At 53.7% G+C, this 13,806-nt stretch overlaps 3 protein-coding genes across 3 annotated transcripts; 2 read left to right on the plus strand and 1 right to left on the minus strand.

Moving 5' to 3' along the window:
- Window positions 1-2,448: 2,448 nt before the first annotated feature.
- TRIREDRAFT_60508 (uncharacterized protein) lies at window positions 2,449-6,437 on the plus strand (the record flags this gene model as incomplete). Its single annotated transcript, XM_006964464.1, has 6 exons — window positions 2,449-2,850; window positions 2,964-4,076; window positions 4,860-4,956; window positions 5,013-5,605; window positions 5,677-5,910; window positions 5,985-6,437. 6 exons carry the CDS (start codon window positions 2,449-2,451, stop codon window positions 6,435-6,437), a joined length of 2,892 nt encoding a protein of 963 aa, XP_006964526.1.
- A 2,462-nt stretch (window positions 6,438-8,899) lies between these two features.
- Window positions 8,900-10,070, plus strand: TRIREDRAFT_106467 (uncharacterized protein; the record flags this gene model as incomplete). Its single annotated transcript, XM_006964465.1, has 3 exons — window positions 8,900-8,905; window positions 9,037-9,838; window positions 9,931-10,070. 3 exons carry the CDS (start codon window positions 8,900-8,902, stop codon window positions 10,068-10,070), a joined length of 948 nt encoding a protein of 315 aa, XP_006964527.1.
- Window positions 10,071-10,890: 820 nt separating this feature from the next.
- Window positions 10,891-12,484, minus strand: TRIREDRAFT_60243 (adaptor protein complex AP-1 medium subunit; the record flags this gene model as incomplete). The annotated part of the gene is made up of 4 exons (XM_006964650.1): window positions 10,891-10,971; window positions 11,061-12,152; window positions 12,240-12,368; window positions 12,446-12,484. 4 exons carry the CDS (start codon window positions 12,482-12,484, stop codon window positions 10,891-10,893), a joined length of 1,341 nt encoding a protein of 446 aa, XP_006964712.1.
- Between the last annotated feature and the right edge of the window lie 1,322 nt (window positions 12,485-13,806).

Here is a 13,806-nt window from a genome sequence, read left to right on the forward strand (position 1 = left end):
CGAGCTCAGACATGGAATCAACTGATATACAGCTAGCTACATGTAGGTAGTAGCTGGCCAGCACAGCAACACAATCTAAGGCACATGAGCTGCAGGGAGAATCGACGAAGCGTCACATCTCCCAGCAAGCAACTCACTGGGCCCGGCTCATATCACGCTTCCTTCACCTGCTGAGCCTGGGATGTCTTACATTGTCAATACTACTACTAGCACTGCTCGCAATGACCCGCTCCATGTGATTCACAGGGCATTGGTTGGAATCGGGGAGGTCATCATGTCGCATTTTGGTGCCCTACGGTAGTATGGGCTTGACTGATATCTGACTACTGACAAAAGGAGGGTGTTGCCGGCAGCGTTTGCTCAATCTGTCTCCAAGATCACCTGCGATGATAAACTGATATGCTCGGCAGTAATTCAAGAGAGGGTAGTTTTTTTCGACGACATGAGATGAGGTAGTTGTAAGGATTGTATACCTAAGCTGTAGTAGGTAGGTAGTAGCCTTCGACCATGTATTCAGCACGCAAGTCCCCAGCTACATGCCACAACACAGGTCCTTAGAAAGATATGTTTGCAAGATCGTCATGACCAGCGCACACATTAATTTGTAAATGTTCGAAAAGCTCGTGGCGAGTAGGATCTGTGTGATGGGGCTTCGATACCGTTGCTCAGATGGTAAAGAACGACCAATTGGAGAGCCTCACTTGGGCGCAGACGTCGATATCTACATTTGAGGCCATTAATGATATCGTATCAGTGAAAATCATACAAAGCAAACAAACCGCTCTCGTGTAGGCATATCATGCCTCCGATACCAATGTTGCCCCAAGCTGTCGCGCGATACCATTCCATTCAGCTTACATACAAGCACATCTCCTAAACTCCACACGCTGAAATCTACATGGTCGACCGAGCTGCAGTTAGTCGCCATGCTGTATCCATCACTAATACAACGACAGGAATTTACCCTCGTGTTTCCAGCTTAGGTGAAGCGGAACTCCTGCCGCGTATGATGACTGCATCTGGATGACAGTACGAACTGAGAGCGGCGCCTCTTCGGTAGTCTGTTCAACAACCCCCGAGTCGAAACTCCAAGCGCCTAGGCAATGCAGCGAAACCGAACCGTTCCTGTACGCCCTTCATGATTCTGGGGAACCCGGTTCACTGCATGATGGTGCCGATACAGTGTAACTGTAGGGTAAGGCAATCAGTGCCAGGGCCTCACCTCACTTGTGCCCGCTGCGCATGCGGTGGCCGTGCGAAGCTAAGAATCTGAAAGGACTGTACGCCGATGGCGCGGATGAGAATTGACAGCACCTGAGCATTGGCGATTGCCCAGTCATACAGCTGGCCGCGGATGGCTTCATTGTTTCTTTGCTGGCAGTCTACCGGATATACAGCTCCGCGCCCGTATTTCAGTTCTTCGATGCTCACAGTATTCGGAAACACTGCTCCGTGCCACCAGGCACAGACAAGGGGAGGCTAAGAGGGTTACATCAGTGTGATGCGGTGGTGCAGCAAAACCCGTCACCACAAAGTAGAGTTGACGCTAGAAGCCTCAGGAAGCTCAACCACTGGGTGAGGCTGCTTGTCGAGGCATAGGCAGGCAAAAACGAGAATCTCGCTGCCCCTTGAGCTCCCGTTCTTGAACCTGTCACTCTGGGAAAGGCATCGCTCACTCAGCCTGGCCTAGCTCTGACCCCTTCGACCCCAGCAGATGCAAGATCCGCAGAGAGAGAACGCCTAACTCCAGATCCCGTCTTTGAGACAGCAGCCGGATCGCCACTCGCTCGCCGCCCTGGACAGCCGGGGTGGAGCTGGTACGTATCCACATGCGCACGATCCCGATCGAGGTGAACGGGTGGCTCATGACTTCATCGAGGTCGTGGCCATGAATCGTTGAATCTGGCATCTGGGCATGGATCGAGGCCTCAGTCCTTGCTGTGGTACCCTGGTTTGCTTGTTGTCAGCCCTCACTTTGTCTCCGGTCTCACCCACTTCCCCTTTCGCTACCCATGCCTCCTGTGCGGCAAATCATACGCGCAACAAGCACATCACATTGGTTGCTGTCCTCATACTGATTGCCACAGCATCCATCAGCACCCGCACGCTCACATCACCCATATTGAGAAGCCCTCCGACATAAATGCCCCGACGAGAGGTGCTTCGTGCGCCTGACATATCCGACTCCCTCCTCTGCTCTTGCAAATCAGCACCGTGGCGCTCCTCGGTGGTCTCCGACGAATATCACCCATCTCACGACTAGCTTTGCATCAGCCGTTCGTCCTTGTTCGTTTCTCCCATGCAATGGCACCCAAGAGAAAGAAAGCCGACGCCACAGTGACCGATCCACAGCCTGAACCCAAAGTCAGGAGGAGTTCCAGAAGGGTCACGAGGGGTGCCAGCCAGCAGCAAGATGATTTTCGGCAGGAAAATTTGTCGGAAGAAGTCATGGGTGCAGTCGTCAGTCCAACAATTTCGCAGGCAGCGTTTGAGCGCACCATGAGAGAGCTCGGGGAGATGGGGATGAAGCTTCAGAGCGCAGTCAAGGTTCAGCGCTTGGCCGTAGAGACATCGGATCTATCCAAGTGCGACACCGAAAAGGTTCGAGAAGAGGCCTTCAAGCTCAGGCCGACTGTAAGGAGACAGCCAAAGACCGGCCGCGAAAAAAAGACCGAGACCGAAGGCGTAGGAGGACTCAACGTAGACGCTGGCTTAGACGCCGATGCGGAAGCCGGTGGTGATGCGTTCGAGGAAAAAGCAGATGCTGAAGTCGTCGAACGAAGCGCGAGGAGGGCGCCGCCTGTAAATAGCGACGTGCTACCTCTGCCGTGGAAAGGTCGACTAGGATATGTAAGTATTGATCTACATAAACCCCTTTTCAGCTACTGGGATGATCTTTGGTTGAGAACGTCGTCGTTCACAATCGCCGGAGCGCGTAGTAAAGCTGACGCATGGTCATATAGGCTTGTCTCAACACGTACCTCAGAGCGGCCAATACTCCCGTCTTTTCGTCTCGGACTTGCCGTATTGCATCGATAATCGAGCATAGGCATCCTCTGCAAGACCCAACACAGCCTGAGCATAGCACGAAGAACCGGCCTGACAGGACGCAGCCGCCAGATGTCCAGCGCGGTCTCAAATTCGTCCAGGATCTTGGTCTCGCAAATGCCAAAGATATTGTCAAGATGCTGCGGTGGAACGAAAAGTATGGCATCAGATTCATGCGACTTAGCAGCGAAATGTTTCCTTTTGCGAGCCACGAGGAACATGGCTACAAACTGGCTCCCTTCGCCGCCGACGTGTTGGCTGAAGCGGGTAGGGTAGCTGCTGAGCTTGGCCATCGTCTCACGACACACCCTGGTCAGTATACGCAGATTGCGAGCCCTCGCCGGGAAGTTGTAGACGCAGCCTTCAGGGACCTCGAATACCATCATGAGATGCTGTCGTTGCTGAAGCTGCCGGAGCAGTCTGATCGAGACGCCGTCATGATCCTGCATATGGGTGGTGTATATGGCGACAAGGCGGCCACTTTGGATCGCTTCCGCCAGAATTATGCCAAGCTGTCAGATGGAGTGAAGAGGCGGCTGGTTCTGGAAAACGACGACGTCTCCTGGAGCGTCCATGACTTGCTGCCCATCTGCGAGGAACTGAACATTCCCCTGGTGCTGGACTATCATCACCACAACATCGTCTTCGACGACAGTATTCGCGAGGGAACCCAGGATATCATAGGCCTGTACGACCGCATCGCCAAGACGTGGACGAGGAAGAAGATCAAGCAGAAGATGCATTACAGCGAGCCGACAGCAGAGGCCGTCACGCCAAGGGACCGACGCAAACACTCGGCACGCGTCAAGACTCTGCCGCCTTGTGCCCCAGACATGGACTTGATGATTGAGGCGAAAGACAAGGAGCAGGCCGTGTTCGAGCTCATGAGGGCGTTTAGACTCCCGGGATGGGACCTCTTCAACGACATCGTTCCCTACGAAAGGGACGACGAGCCGAAGAAGGAGACCAAAAGAGCCAAGAAGGCAGACAAGAACATCACTCCTGAGGAGAACGGAGGAATTCGCGCTGTAGAGACCATCAGCCCAGAAGAATGCGCCATGGGAGGTAAGCAGAATCGGGTTTATTGGCCGCCAGGCATGGAAGAGTGGCTGCGACCCAAGAAGAGGGAAGTCAACAAAAAGGTCAAGGTTGAAGATTAAGCGGACAATACCTCATCAGAACTGATCACATGGATCGCCATCTTGAAAAGAGAGAAGGCTGTTGATCACGCGATTTCCCTGGCAGAATGTAGCTGTACGAAAGAACTGACCGAGAGGGCGGTCCCGCGAGAACAGTAAGAAGAATCGGAAGAACCTCGCTTCTCATGTTGACAGATAAATGAAGGTAGCTCTTCAAGACGGATCAAACAGAGAGGCCATTATCTCAAGTCAGTTGTGTAATGATGTAGTAACTGCTTATGCTTTAATGGCTCTGTCATGGACGTTGGGCAGAGCACCTTGAGTGCTAAGAACACTAAGAACAGAGAGAGTGGAAGTTGAAGTTCAATACCTACCTAATCTCGTGATGGTGCCTCAGCTCCTGAGGAAGGAGCCTTCGAACGGTACCGAGGCCTTGCGCTAAACAAGGGTGCTCATCGAGTACTCCGTGCGAGCAAAATTTTTACGGCGCCTGTCGAGGACACATGCACTGTGATGATATGCCTGCCCTGCCTCTTGTGAAAGATTCTCTTTTCACGCCCAAAACACAGAACATTCCTTGATCTTCGTCCCTGATCCTCCTCATCCCATATTCTGCGCGCCTTTTATTTGGCTTTTACAATGTCTGCCACGGACTTTGACAGCAAAACAAAGGCATTCCTGGAGTGGTTCAAGGCGCTTCCCGGATCAACGTTCCATGAGCACATCGAAATCACTGATTTCCGCGAAAGAAATGCAGGCCGCGGTATAGGTTCGTATACCAATGGCTCTGCATGCAGTACAGATTGCTCACCAATGATATGGCAGTGGCCCTCCAGGACATCCCTGCTGAAGCGGTTCTGTTTACCGTACCAAGAAGCGGCATCCTCAGTTCTGAGACGTCCGAGCTGAAGGGAAAGCTCCCAGAGATCTTCCAGGAAACGGCCATGGAAGTGGATGACAAGCCACAGCAAGATCCCTGGAGCACGCTTATCATCGTCATGATGTACGAGTACTTCAAGGGGAGCGAGTCGAAATGGAAGCCGTACATTGACGTCCTTCCTTCGTCGTTCGAGACGCCCATGTTCTGGTCCGATGCCGAGCTTGATGAACTTCAGGCCAGCGCCACGCGATCAAAAGTCGGCAAAGCGAGTGCAGAGGAGATGTTCCAAGACAAGGTCCTGCCTGTCATCCGTGCAAACCAGCATCTTTTCCCAACCAGCCAGACCTACAGTGATGACGACCTCATCCAGCTGGCTCATCGCATGGGAAGCACAATCATGTCATACTCCTTCGACTTCCAGAACGAGGACGAGGAGGACGAGGATGAAACCGAAGAATGGGTCGAGGAGCGCGAGGCAAAGTCCACGATGGGCATGGTGCCCATGGCTGACATCCTCAATGCTGATGCCGAGTATAACGTACGATGCCATCCATTATGATACTGCCTGCCCTTTGCCGTGCAATCAACTGATCCCGCGCTATTTTATAGGCACATGTCAACTATGGAGATGACGCTCTTACAGTGACAGCATTACGAACCATCAAGGCCGGAGAAGAAATCTTCAACTATTACGGCCCGCACCCTAACTCAGAACTTCTCCGACGCTACGGTTACGTCACGCCGAAGCACTCTCGCTACGACGTTGTCGAACTTCCATGGACTCTGGTCGAGGAATCCGTGGCCGCTAGCCTGGGCTTGTCAAGTGAGCAGCTTGACAAAGCAGTAAGTCTTTCCATACGCTCCTCTATCCTCTCATTTTCCTATTTCTTTCATGGCACGGGCTGATATCAGATAAGCGAGAGTGCCTCGATTCAGATGAACTCGAGGACACATTTGTGCTAGAACGAGAAACAGAGGAGCCCAACCCGGACGGCACGTTGACTGGTTCGGCTAGATTTAGCGAGATACCAGAGGATCTCCGGGACCAGCTCAAATCGCTGCTCAAGGCCATTCGCAAGGCAGTTCCGTCCAGCGTTGTTGACAAGCGGAAACGCGACGAGATCCAGCATAACATACTCATCAGAGCACTTGATGCCCTTGCGTCACGATATCCAACATCCATCTCAGAAGACGAACGGATTCTTGCCGGCAACGACATCAGCGAGCGGCGTAGAGCCGCTGTTACAGTGAGGCTGGGGGAGAAGCGGTTGATCCAAGAGGCAAAAAACTACTTGCTCGGCCTCGTCTCAGATGCCGCCGGTGCAGACGAGTCCTCGGCGCCCACCAAGAAAGCCCGGCGGTCAGACTGATACGACGTCACTATTCCCACTCCTTTGCTTCCGCCATCAAGTCCTTCTAGCAACCACGGGCGGAATAAAATGATAACCGACGCAGAATGAGCCACCACTGGAACTTTGGGCGGCAAATGGAAAAAAAGGCACATCACATGCGTAAACAAGCGGCGAGCCTCACCTAGGATCCACAGTGGTCGCGAACCACACACAGCTTGTCAAACCACATACCTAGCAAGGCAACCAAGAATAAGGCAACCGCCCGTGATCTCGTCCAGGAGAACCCCCTATATCTCTCATCTCTGTCGTCTCTATGATCGTAAATATTTCACTCAATTACCTTTCTCCTTTCAATCATCAGGTGCGAAGCCTCTGTGGCCTCTCTCTATTCTGTTCGTCCTCGAGCATTGTTAGACCCTTAAAATGCACGTCAAATCCTCCATCGGTTTCATTGCCCACCACAGGAGTCGTGATATCACACATTGCATCTCATACGGTCGCCGATGATCGCCACAGGGCCCTCTTATGTTGTTCATTGGGGAGAAAGGCTTTGAACCTGTTGGGTAAGCCGACGGAAAATGCAGCAAGGTTTGTAACCCTTCACTAACAGTTCAATGAAGGCTTGGCCACGCTGCTCATTCACCGCTTGATCGGCGTCTTCGCCATGCCTATGCATCGCCATTGTATGTCAAGTCGCACGATGAATCATTGTGGCTTGTCGTGCTTCACGGAACCACCCACGACAAACGCAGATATTCGCATCGCTGCAGAGACGGCATGGGATACGAAGTACACCCCATCAGCCAGAGCGTGGCCGGAAGGGGCGCGTTTTGCCACCGTGTTCTGGCAAGTCGGCTTCTTCAAACCCATCGATGCCTTGAAGCCCCTCCTGCGCATTTGAATCGTTGACATCTTCACAAACAAAAAGGCATGTGAGGAAGCACTTCCGGGAACGGACAGTGCTCTACCCGACGTTTTTTTCCCACCAGTATCAGGCAAGAGGCTAATGCCAGTGTCCAGAGTTTGTGTGACCCTCCAATAGTACGGGGCCGCAGATCTTGTTGTCTTATAACTGGCTGTTCGGCTGCTGAAACCCCGACGTCTGGCAAGTCTGCTTTTACGGCCTTGTTGTCTCCCGATATACTGCTTTCTCTGCTTTTCCCTTTCCACAGACTGGGTAGACTTGCCGCCAGTCTTGGCTGGCACAAACAGTGTTACTCTGGCTGGGATATGGCGTCTTGTCGCATCGGCTGACAATGCGTCGATTGCTTCGAAGTGAGATTCTCACACGGTTCTTGCATTGCATACATTCCCCCCTCAGGCCCCCACACTTGGGAGTTGAGACCGGGATTGCTCAACGTGCATGATGGTGCTTTTCATAGGATACCATCAAGAAAACGGGGGCTATTTTCTCTCCGAGGAGGCCATGGTTGGGAGCCCCCCTTTCCGCAGTCTTATTACCAAACAGCACACGGCGCAATGAGCAGTGATAGGCTCGAGGGATCACGAGCCCAAGGCCATGGTCCCCTTTGCCCCGGCCCTCCAAAGCCTCCAGCTATTGGCTCAGGACCACCGGCGGTGGTGGTGGTGGCAGTGGTGGTGGTCAAGCTGCCTGAGACATTTTCTAAGCCCAGATCGGGGCAAAGAGACAAACGGGCCATGTTCTCCGACAGGAGTACCCAAAAGCCCGCTGGCAACCATCCGCCGGTGGCGTGGGAGTACAAGCAAGAGTGACATCCCAGCCTATGGCCCTGCGATTACCAAGGAGCAGGCAGTATGCTGAGCATCTTATGTCGGCCTATCATACTTATCCCGCTGCCTGCGCGAGCTCGAGACTGGGGTTGATAAAACGAGCGAGAGGCGTTGGTCCAGCTGCCGCTCCCGCGGTCGTGGGACACGCAGGTTGAGCCCAACAGACTCTTTGCAAGCGCAGAGGGCGTGGAGCGATGGCTGATAGAACAAAACAAAAGGGGGGACCTCGCATATCCAATGGTATTGAAGTCTGCTCTCACCGGTTCGGCAACGAGCGTTCACGAGACGCTACCACTCATGTATGTCGACGTCAACCTTCGTCCTCAGTCCTCCACGCAAATGAGGGTTTGAGCCGCAAAGTCCGCGACTTCGCGCGCAGAACACCATCTTTGTTTGGCCCGATCTGATACTAGTGGCCAACTGCTTTCATCGTGCTGTAACGTTGAATACGTAGCATCTCGGCCTAACTTGACCAGGAGCGAAAGCAGACTGTTGATAGCTGCTGGCCTTGGGCAGCGATGGCTGTGGCGTCTTGCGGAGGCTCTGGACAGCCGTGATGAGCAGTGCGGAGCTGATAATATGGGACTCTACGCCGGCTCTCGAGGCATCATATATCATCTCCCGCGAACAAGTCATGTTACCGGGCTGTCAAATTTTCTGAGCTCAACAGCCCCCCCTGAATCTGCTACAACGAGGCTTATATACTACTGAAAGCAGCAGTGGTTATCATGGCGGTAAGCATTGATATTCTTCGCAATGACACATGCTTCTGAGGTTTCGACCCTGCATGGCAGGGATGCCGGCGCCTCTATCCGAGTTATCGAATCGAATATACAGCATTCTAACTATCCGTTCTCTGCCATAGGCCAGAGGCACTCATAAGCATGCGGGGGGCAATAGCAAGCATAAAGTCAGCGCGAGCAGCAGCAATCTCCAGCTTAGCCACGATCCCAGAAGCTTTCTGTTTGTGATCAACGAACTCACTTTACACGATGACGACCGTCTCCATAGAGGAGACGACTGGTACAACCGCGTGCCGCCCTCTGAGCCCCGGTGCTTTGACCGCGAGATTACGGGCACCGTCATGAGATATCACAACGGGCAAGTTACGGAGGCTCGCGGCTACCAGTGGCTTCGAGGGGATTTCGACATCACTCGCAATGCTTGGCCTACTGGTTATCTGTACAGATACGACTCTGCCGATTCGCCGATGCTGACAGTTGACGGGAACTTTCAATGTGCGAGTGTGTACAAGCAGCTCGCAGTCTTTTCCTGCAACCCCCTACTCCCGATTGCCGTCCTCATCGGGGACCCTCTGTCCGCCAGCTCACTTGCCCGAGTCCCCTTGCTTTTCCATCATCCTGATCATCAGCCGGGTGTGTCGCATGCAGTCCATCCGGACAGCCGGCTGAGGGGAGGCGGAGTCATGTGCAAGTTCGTCGCGGGAGCAAGTCCTAGCTGGATGCCAAGCTTGGTGCCCAAGACGTACCGTAATCCGTACGAGCCGGGTCCGTCGCGTGGACTCTCGGGAGAGCTTCCCATTATACTTGGCCTAATGGCATTCAGCGAGGCCAGGTCCGAAGGAGAGGATATAGCAAGGCGTATATTCCTTGAGGACAATCGTTGGCGCAACGGAGAGTGGCGTCATGCTGCAACTCCCAAGGGATGTAAGTGGCCTTCGTACCCCTTTCCTATCCCCAAATCTCTACCTATTCTGCTTGATGGCTTTGACGGTTTGAGACACTAACCGGTGTTCTAGATGCCCGTTCTGCACTGGAGAATCCGCTCGGCTTCCTCATCACGGTTTTCTATGATCCGGAAAACGAAGAGTATTCGAACGAAGAGCGCCTTGATGACATGGAATTTGGGGACGTGATTGTTCGAGATAGCAGGCGCTAGTCCGAACACCCGGGGCGAGTTTCTGCCGGTTTTGTCCCCCTTTTCTTGTCATGATGTTCATTTTCTTTCCCGTTTGCGCTTCTCTTTTGTTTCTATTGATGTTGGTTTACGTTGATTTCAGTCGGTTCTTTGATTACTTCTTCTTCTCCCTTTCCTCCTCCCCCTTACTCAAAACACAGTTCTCGGTCGATCAAAGCTTGTCGACGTCGGGTACCCCATATGCTACAGTTTTCTTGCAACAACACACCGTGGATGCTCATCGCCTGCTGCGGTCCCTGGCACTGATGTCTCTTTTTCCTCTTCTTCCCTGTTTTTGTTAACAATGTTGCCTTCTTCATTTACCTACCTACCTTTGGCCTGGTTCACGTTCTACTCTACATCTTGCCTACATCATGATGTTTGTGACTCCTTGAAAGTTTATCAAACAATTTCAATCTATTTACTCTTTATTCATCCAGTTGCTCTCTCCCCCTCCAGTGATGACGGTCCATTTGGGGCCTTTCTATGGCGTTTAAAGCCCCCATTTCTCCCCCCTTTTTTTTGCTAGCAGATAATGCTAGCTACCTTATGCAGTGACGCATCCTCTCGCGCTTCTTGCACCAACCATGTAGTCCTGATAAATCGCTATACATTTGAACGAAAAAGACGAGAAGAAAGAAAGAACTTTACATGAAATATATACGGCTTCGTCGCTCCCCTCCCTTTCGCATCGTCTTTGGAATACTGGGTTGTAGGATGAATGACCCGCGCCGCGTGATTAATATACCTCGTCCCCGATACCTTTCCCACTTATTTATTGCCAATATCTTGATAAAGTCGTTCAGACTACATCTGGCAGCCGAACAGCAATGTCACCAGACTGTGTAATGTATCGGACCCATGGAAGCGAAGGGTATTGCAGCTATTGAAAAAACGTCCACATGTTAGCATACCGAGACAAAAGGGACGTGACAGCGTTGGAAAAAACAAGTTTCCTCCCCATGATCTTACCTTGGGCTCAGTAATCTTGAGATATCGGACCTGGATTCCACTCGTCGTAAAGTAGGGAATCTCAAACTTGACCTGGATCGGCCTCTTGGCGCCCTTGCCACCGATGCCGCCCATGCTGCCTCCGAAGCCGCCCGTCATGCCGCCGCCGTGCTCGTCGTCGCCCCTGACGCTGGGGAGGCCCAGCTCGGCGCGCATGAGGAACTCCTTGTTGCCGCCAAACTGCTTAATCTTCCAGACGATGGCGCTCTGCTCGGGGGCGTAGTGGACGGAGCCAATGTTGGTGCGGAAGCGCGGGGAGTCGGCGTCGTCGGGGACGGGGACGATGATCTCGACGTTGTTGGCCGTGCTTCGTCGCTTGAACTGGGCCTTGGCCTTGAGCATGTACTCGATGCGGGAGCCCGAGTGGGACTCGACGAGGCACTCGACCCAGATGAGGGGCTTGACCTGGGTGTTGAGGCGGTACGACATGAGCTCGAACTCGCCGTCGGGCGGGATGAAGGAGATTGTGCGGTCGTTTTCGAAGCGCGACAGCCGCACGCACTGGTGGAACTTGACGTCCTCCATCTCAATGGCCTTGCCGCGCGTGGACCGGCCCGTCGTCTCGAACATGACCTTGTCGTTGAGCCCCAGCCGCAGCTCGGGCATGCCGCTGAGGTAGCACTTCATCTTGATGGCGCCGAGGATCTCGCTGCGCAGCACGTTTCCGTTGGCGCTGACGAGCAGGTTGAGGCTCTCGACGACGTCGAGGAAGACTTCGTTCTTGCGGTAGCGGATGCCCTCGGATCGCCATGACACGGCGTTGGTGACGGCGATGGGCGGGCGGGCCTGGATCTCGAGCTTGTGCGACTCCTGGGTGATGTACTCTTGCAGGATCTTGGACTCGGTGGTCTGGGGGTAGCCAAAGTCCATCATCTCGTCGAGGAGCTCGTAGATGACGACGAAGTTGTCGCGGATGGATTCTTCCTCCAAGGCCTTGAAGTACTCGGTGAAGACCTCGACGACCTTGTGCAGGAAGAGAAGGATGCCCGCGGCATTGGTGTTGCGCTTCGTCAGCGCCAGGAGGTATAGGTTGTTGTGGCGGATGTACAGATACTGCGCGCGTTGTCAGACTGCGTGATCTTCTTGGTTTATAGGTATGGAAGGGCTGGCTTGAGGGGCCGCGTAAGGAAGTTGACGGACGTTGATTCCTTCGTGGGAGAAGCATGGCGGGACGGCTGAAGACTCTTCTTCGGCTTCTGACAGGAGGACGGGGAACTTTTCGACGGCGGACATGGGGATGTCACCCCTATAGTTTCGGGCGAGGAGGGTCTGGAGCGGTTCGTGTTAGATGGGACGTAGCAGGCTTAGCGATTGGGCATCGTGCCCCCAGATGGGGTTCACAGTACCTTGCCCTTGAGGTCTAGAAAGAAGAGTGCGGACGCCATGGCGACAACGGTGTCACGGTCTTATGAAGCAGAGGAAGAAGGACGCAACTGGCACCACCAGGAGAGACTGGCGGGGAGGAGGGGCAGTTCAGAGGGATAGATCCGGGGATTGGCGCGCCGGCCAGGGAGAAGCGAGGGCCAGAGAAGACGCTGGCATGCGCTGAAGAGGGCGGAGATTCGTTCTGGCGGGCTGCGGCGGTTCAGTGCAGGGTCATGATGGCGCGAGGCTGCAGCTGGTTCGCGATGTCTGGACGAGCTTCCCACTCAAACGGACAACTGGTTGCTCACCGCAGCCTGCGATAGGCTGGAGCATTCGCAGCAACAGGGGTGACTAAGCATGGCCGGCAGAACCCCGGCCATGGGTGGATATCAGACAATCTGGGACAAGCAGACGTCACGTGTCATGGAGCTTTGCTGTGTTCCTGAAGCCCCACTATCGAAAAAAAATCCAAGATCCAATATGAAGCTTGGATTTGGCTTTCTCTTCCTCTTTCTCTTCTTCTTTTCTTTCTTCTCTCCAACGCGCCCATTAGACAGTGCAACTCATCTTTCACCTGCGACCGCGTGGCATTCTGTCATGACAGCTGCAGAGCCGTGGATGAGTTAGCGATTTGGCGGTGCGGAGAAGAAGGAAACTTGTTTCTATACGGTTCATTAAGAGCTGCCCGCGTGTGTTTTCTGCTTTTGGCAGGATTTGATTGCTTGGGCGGCGTCAGAGGAGCCACACATTCCATCAGCGTTCCTTTGAGGCAATTTTTCGGAGCGAGACTGGACGAGACTGGATCGAGGCCGGCGCTCATTTTGGAGAGCGAGGAAGACGATGCCGATGCGTTGCTTGATGTCGCTGTTGAGCAACCCAACGCCCTCATACGAGTATTACGCCGGTCTCTGTGTTCACTGCTTGTGATGGCATCGAATGGGACGAGCCCAGAGCTGCGACGAAAAGCCATCCGCCTCTGGCCATCGCTTGCGCTGCGAGCTTGCCTGCCTACGCCTCAGCCAATAATTGCTCTGCTGTGGCGTCACAGCGCGGGAGACGGGCAGCTCGAGCCAAGTTGCCGAAAAGCACCACCACTTCTGAGATGACACGCAACACATGCCACGATCTAATTCTTCGTCCATGGCCTACAGTGCGGCATGTCGAATGCAACCAGGCGATGTAATTGGAAAAAAAGTGCATCATGTGATGGCTGTGAGCTAGCTGTTGAGCCGAGTAGCAGCAGGAAGAGGAAGCTGCTCGGAGCAATTTCAGCGAATTACAGGTCTTTGGCCATCTGAGACACAACCGTTGCCGCTGGTTAGGAAAGGACGTCGACGTGCCT

This window comes from Trichoderma reesei (genome assembly GCF_000167675.1).
Source record: "Trichoderma reesei QM6a unplaced genomic scaffold TRIREscaffold_7, whole genome shotgun sequence".
In the NCBI taxonomy this organism is placed as follows: domain Eukaryota; kingdom Fungi; phylum Ascomycota; class Sordariomycetes; order Hypocreales; family Hypocreaceae; genus Trichoderma; species Trichoderma reesei.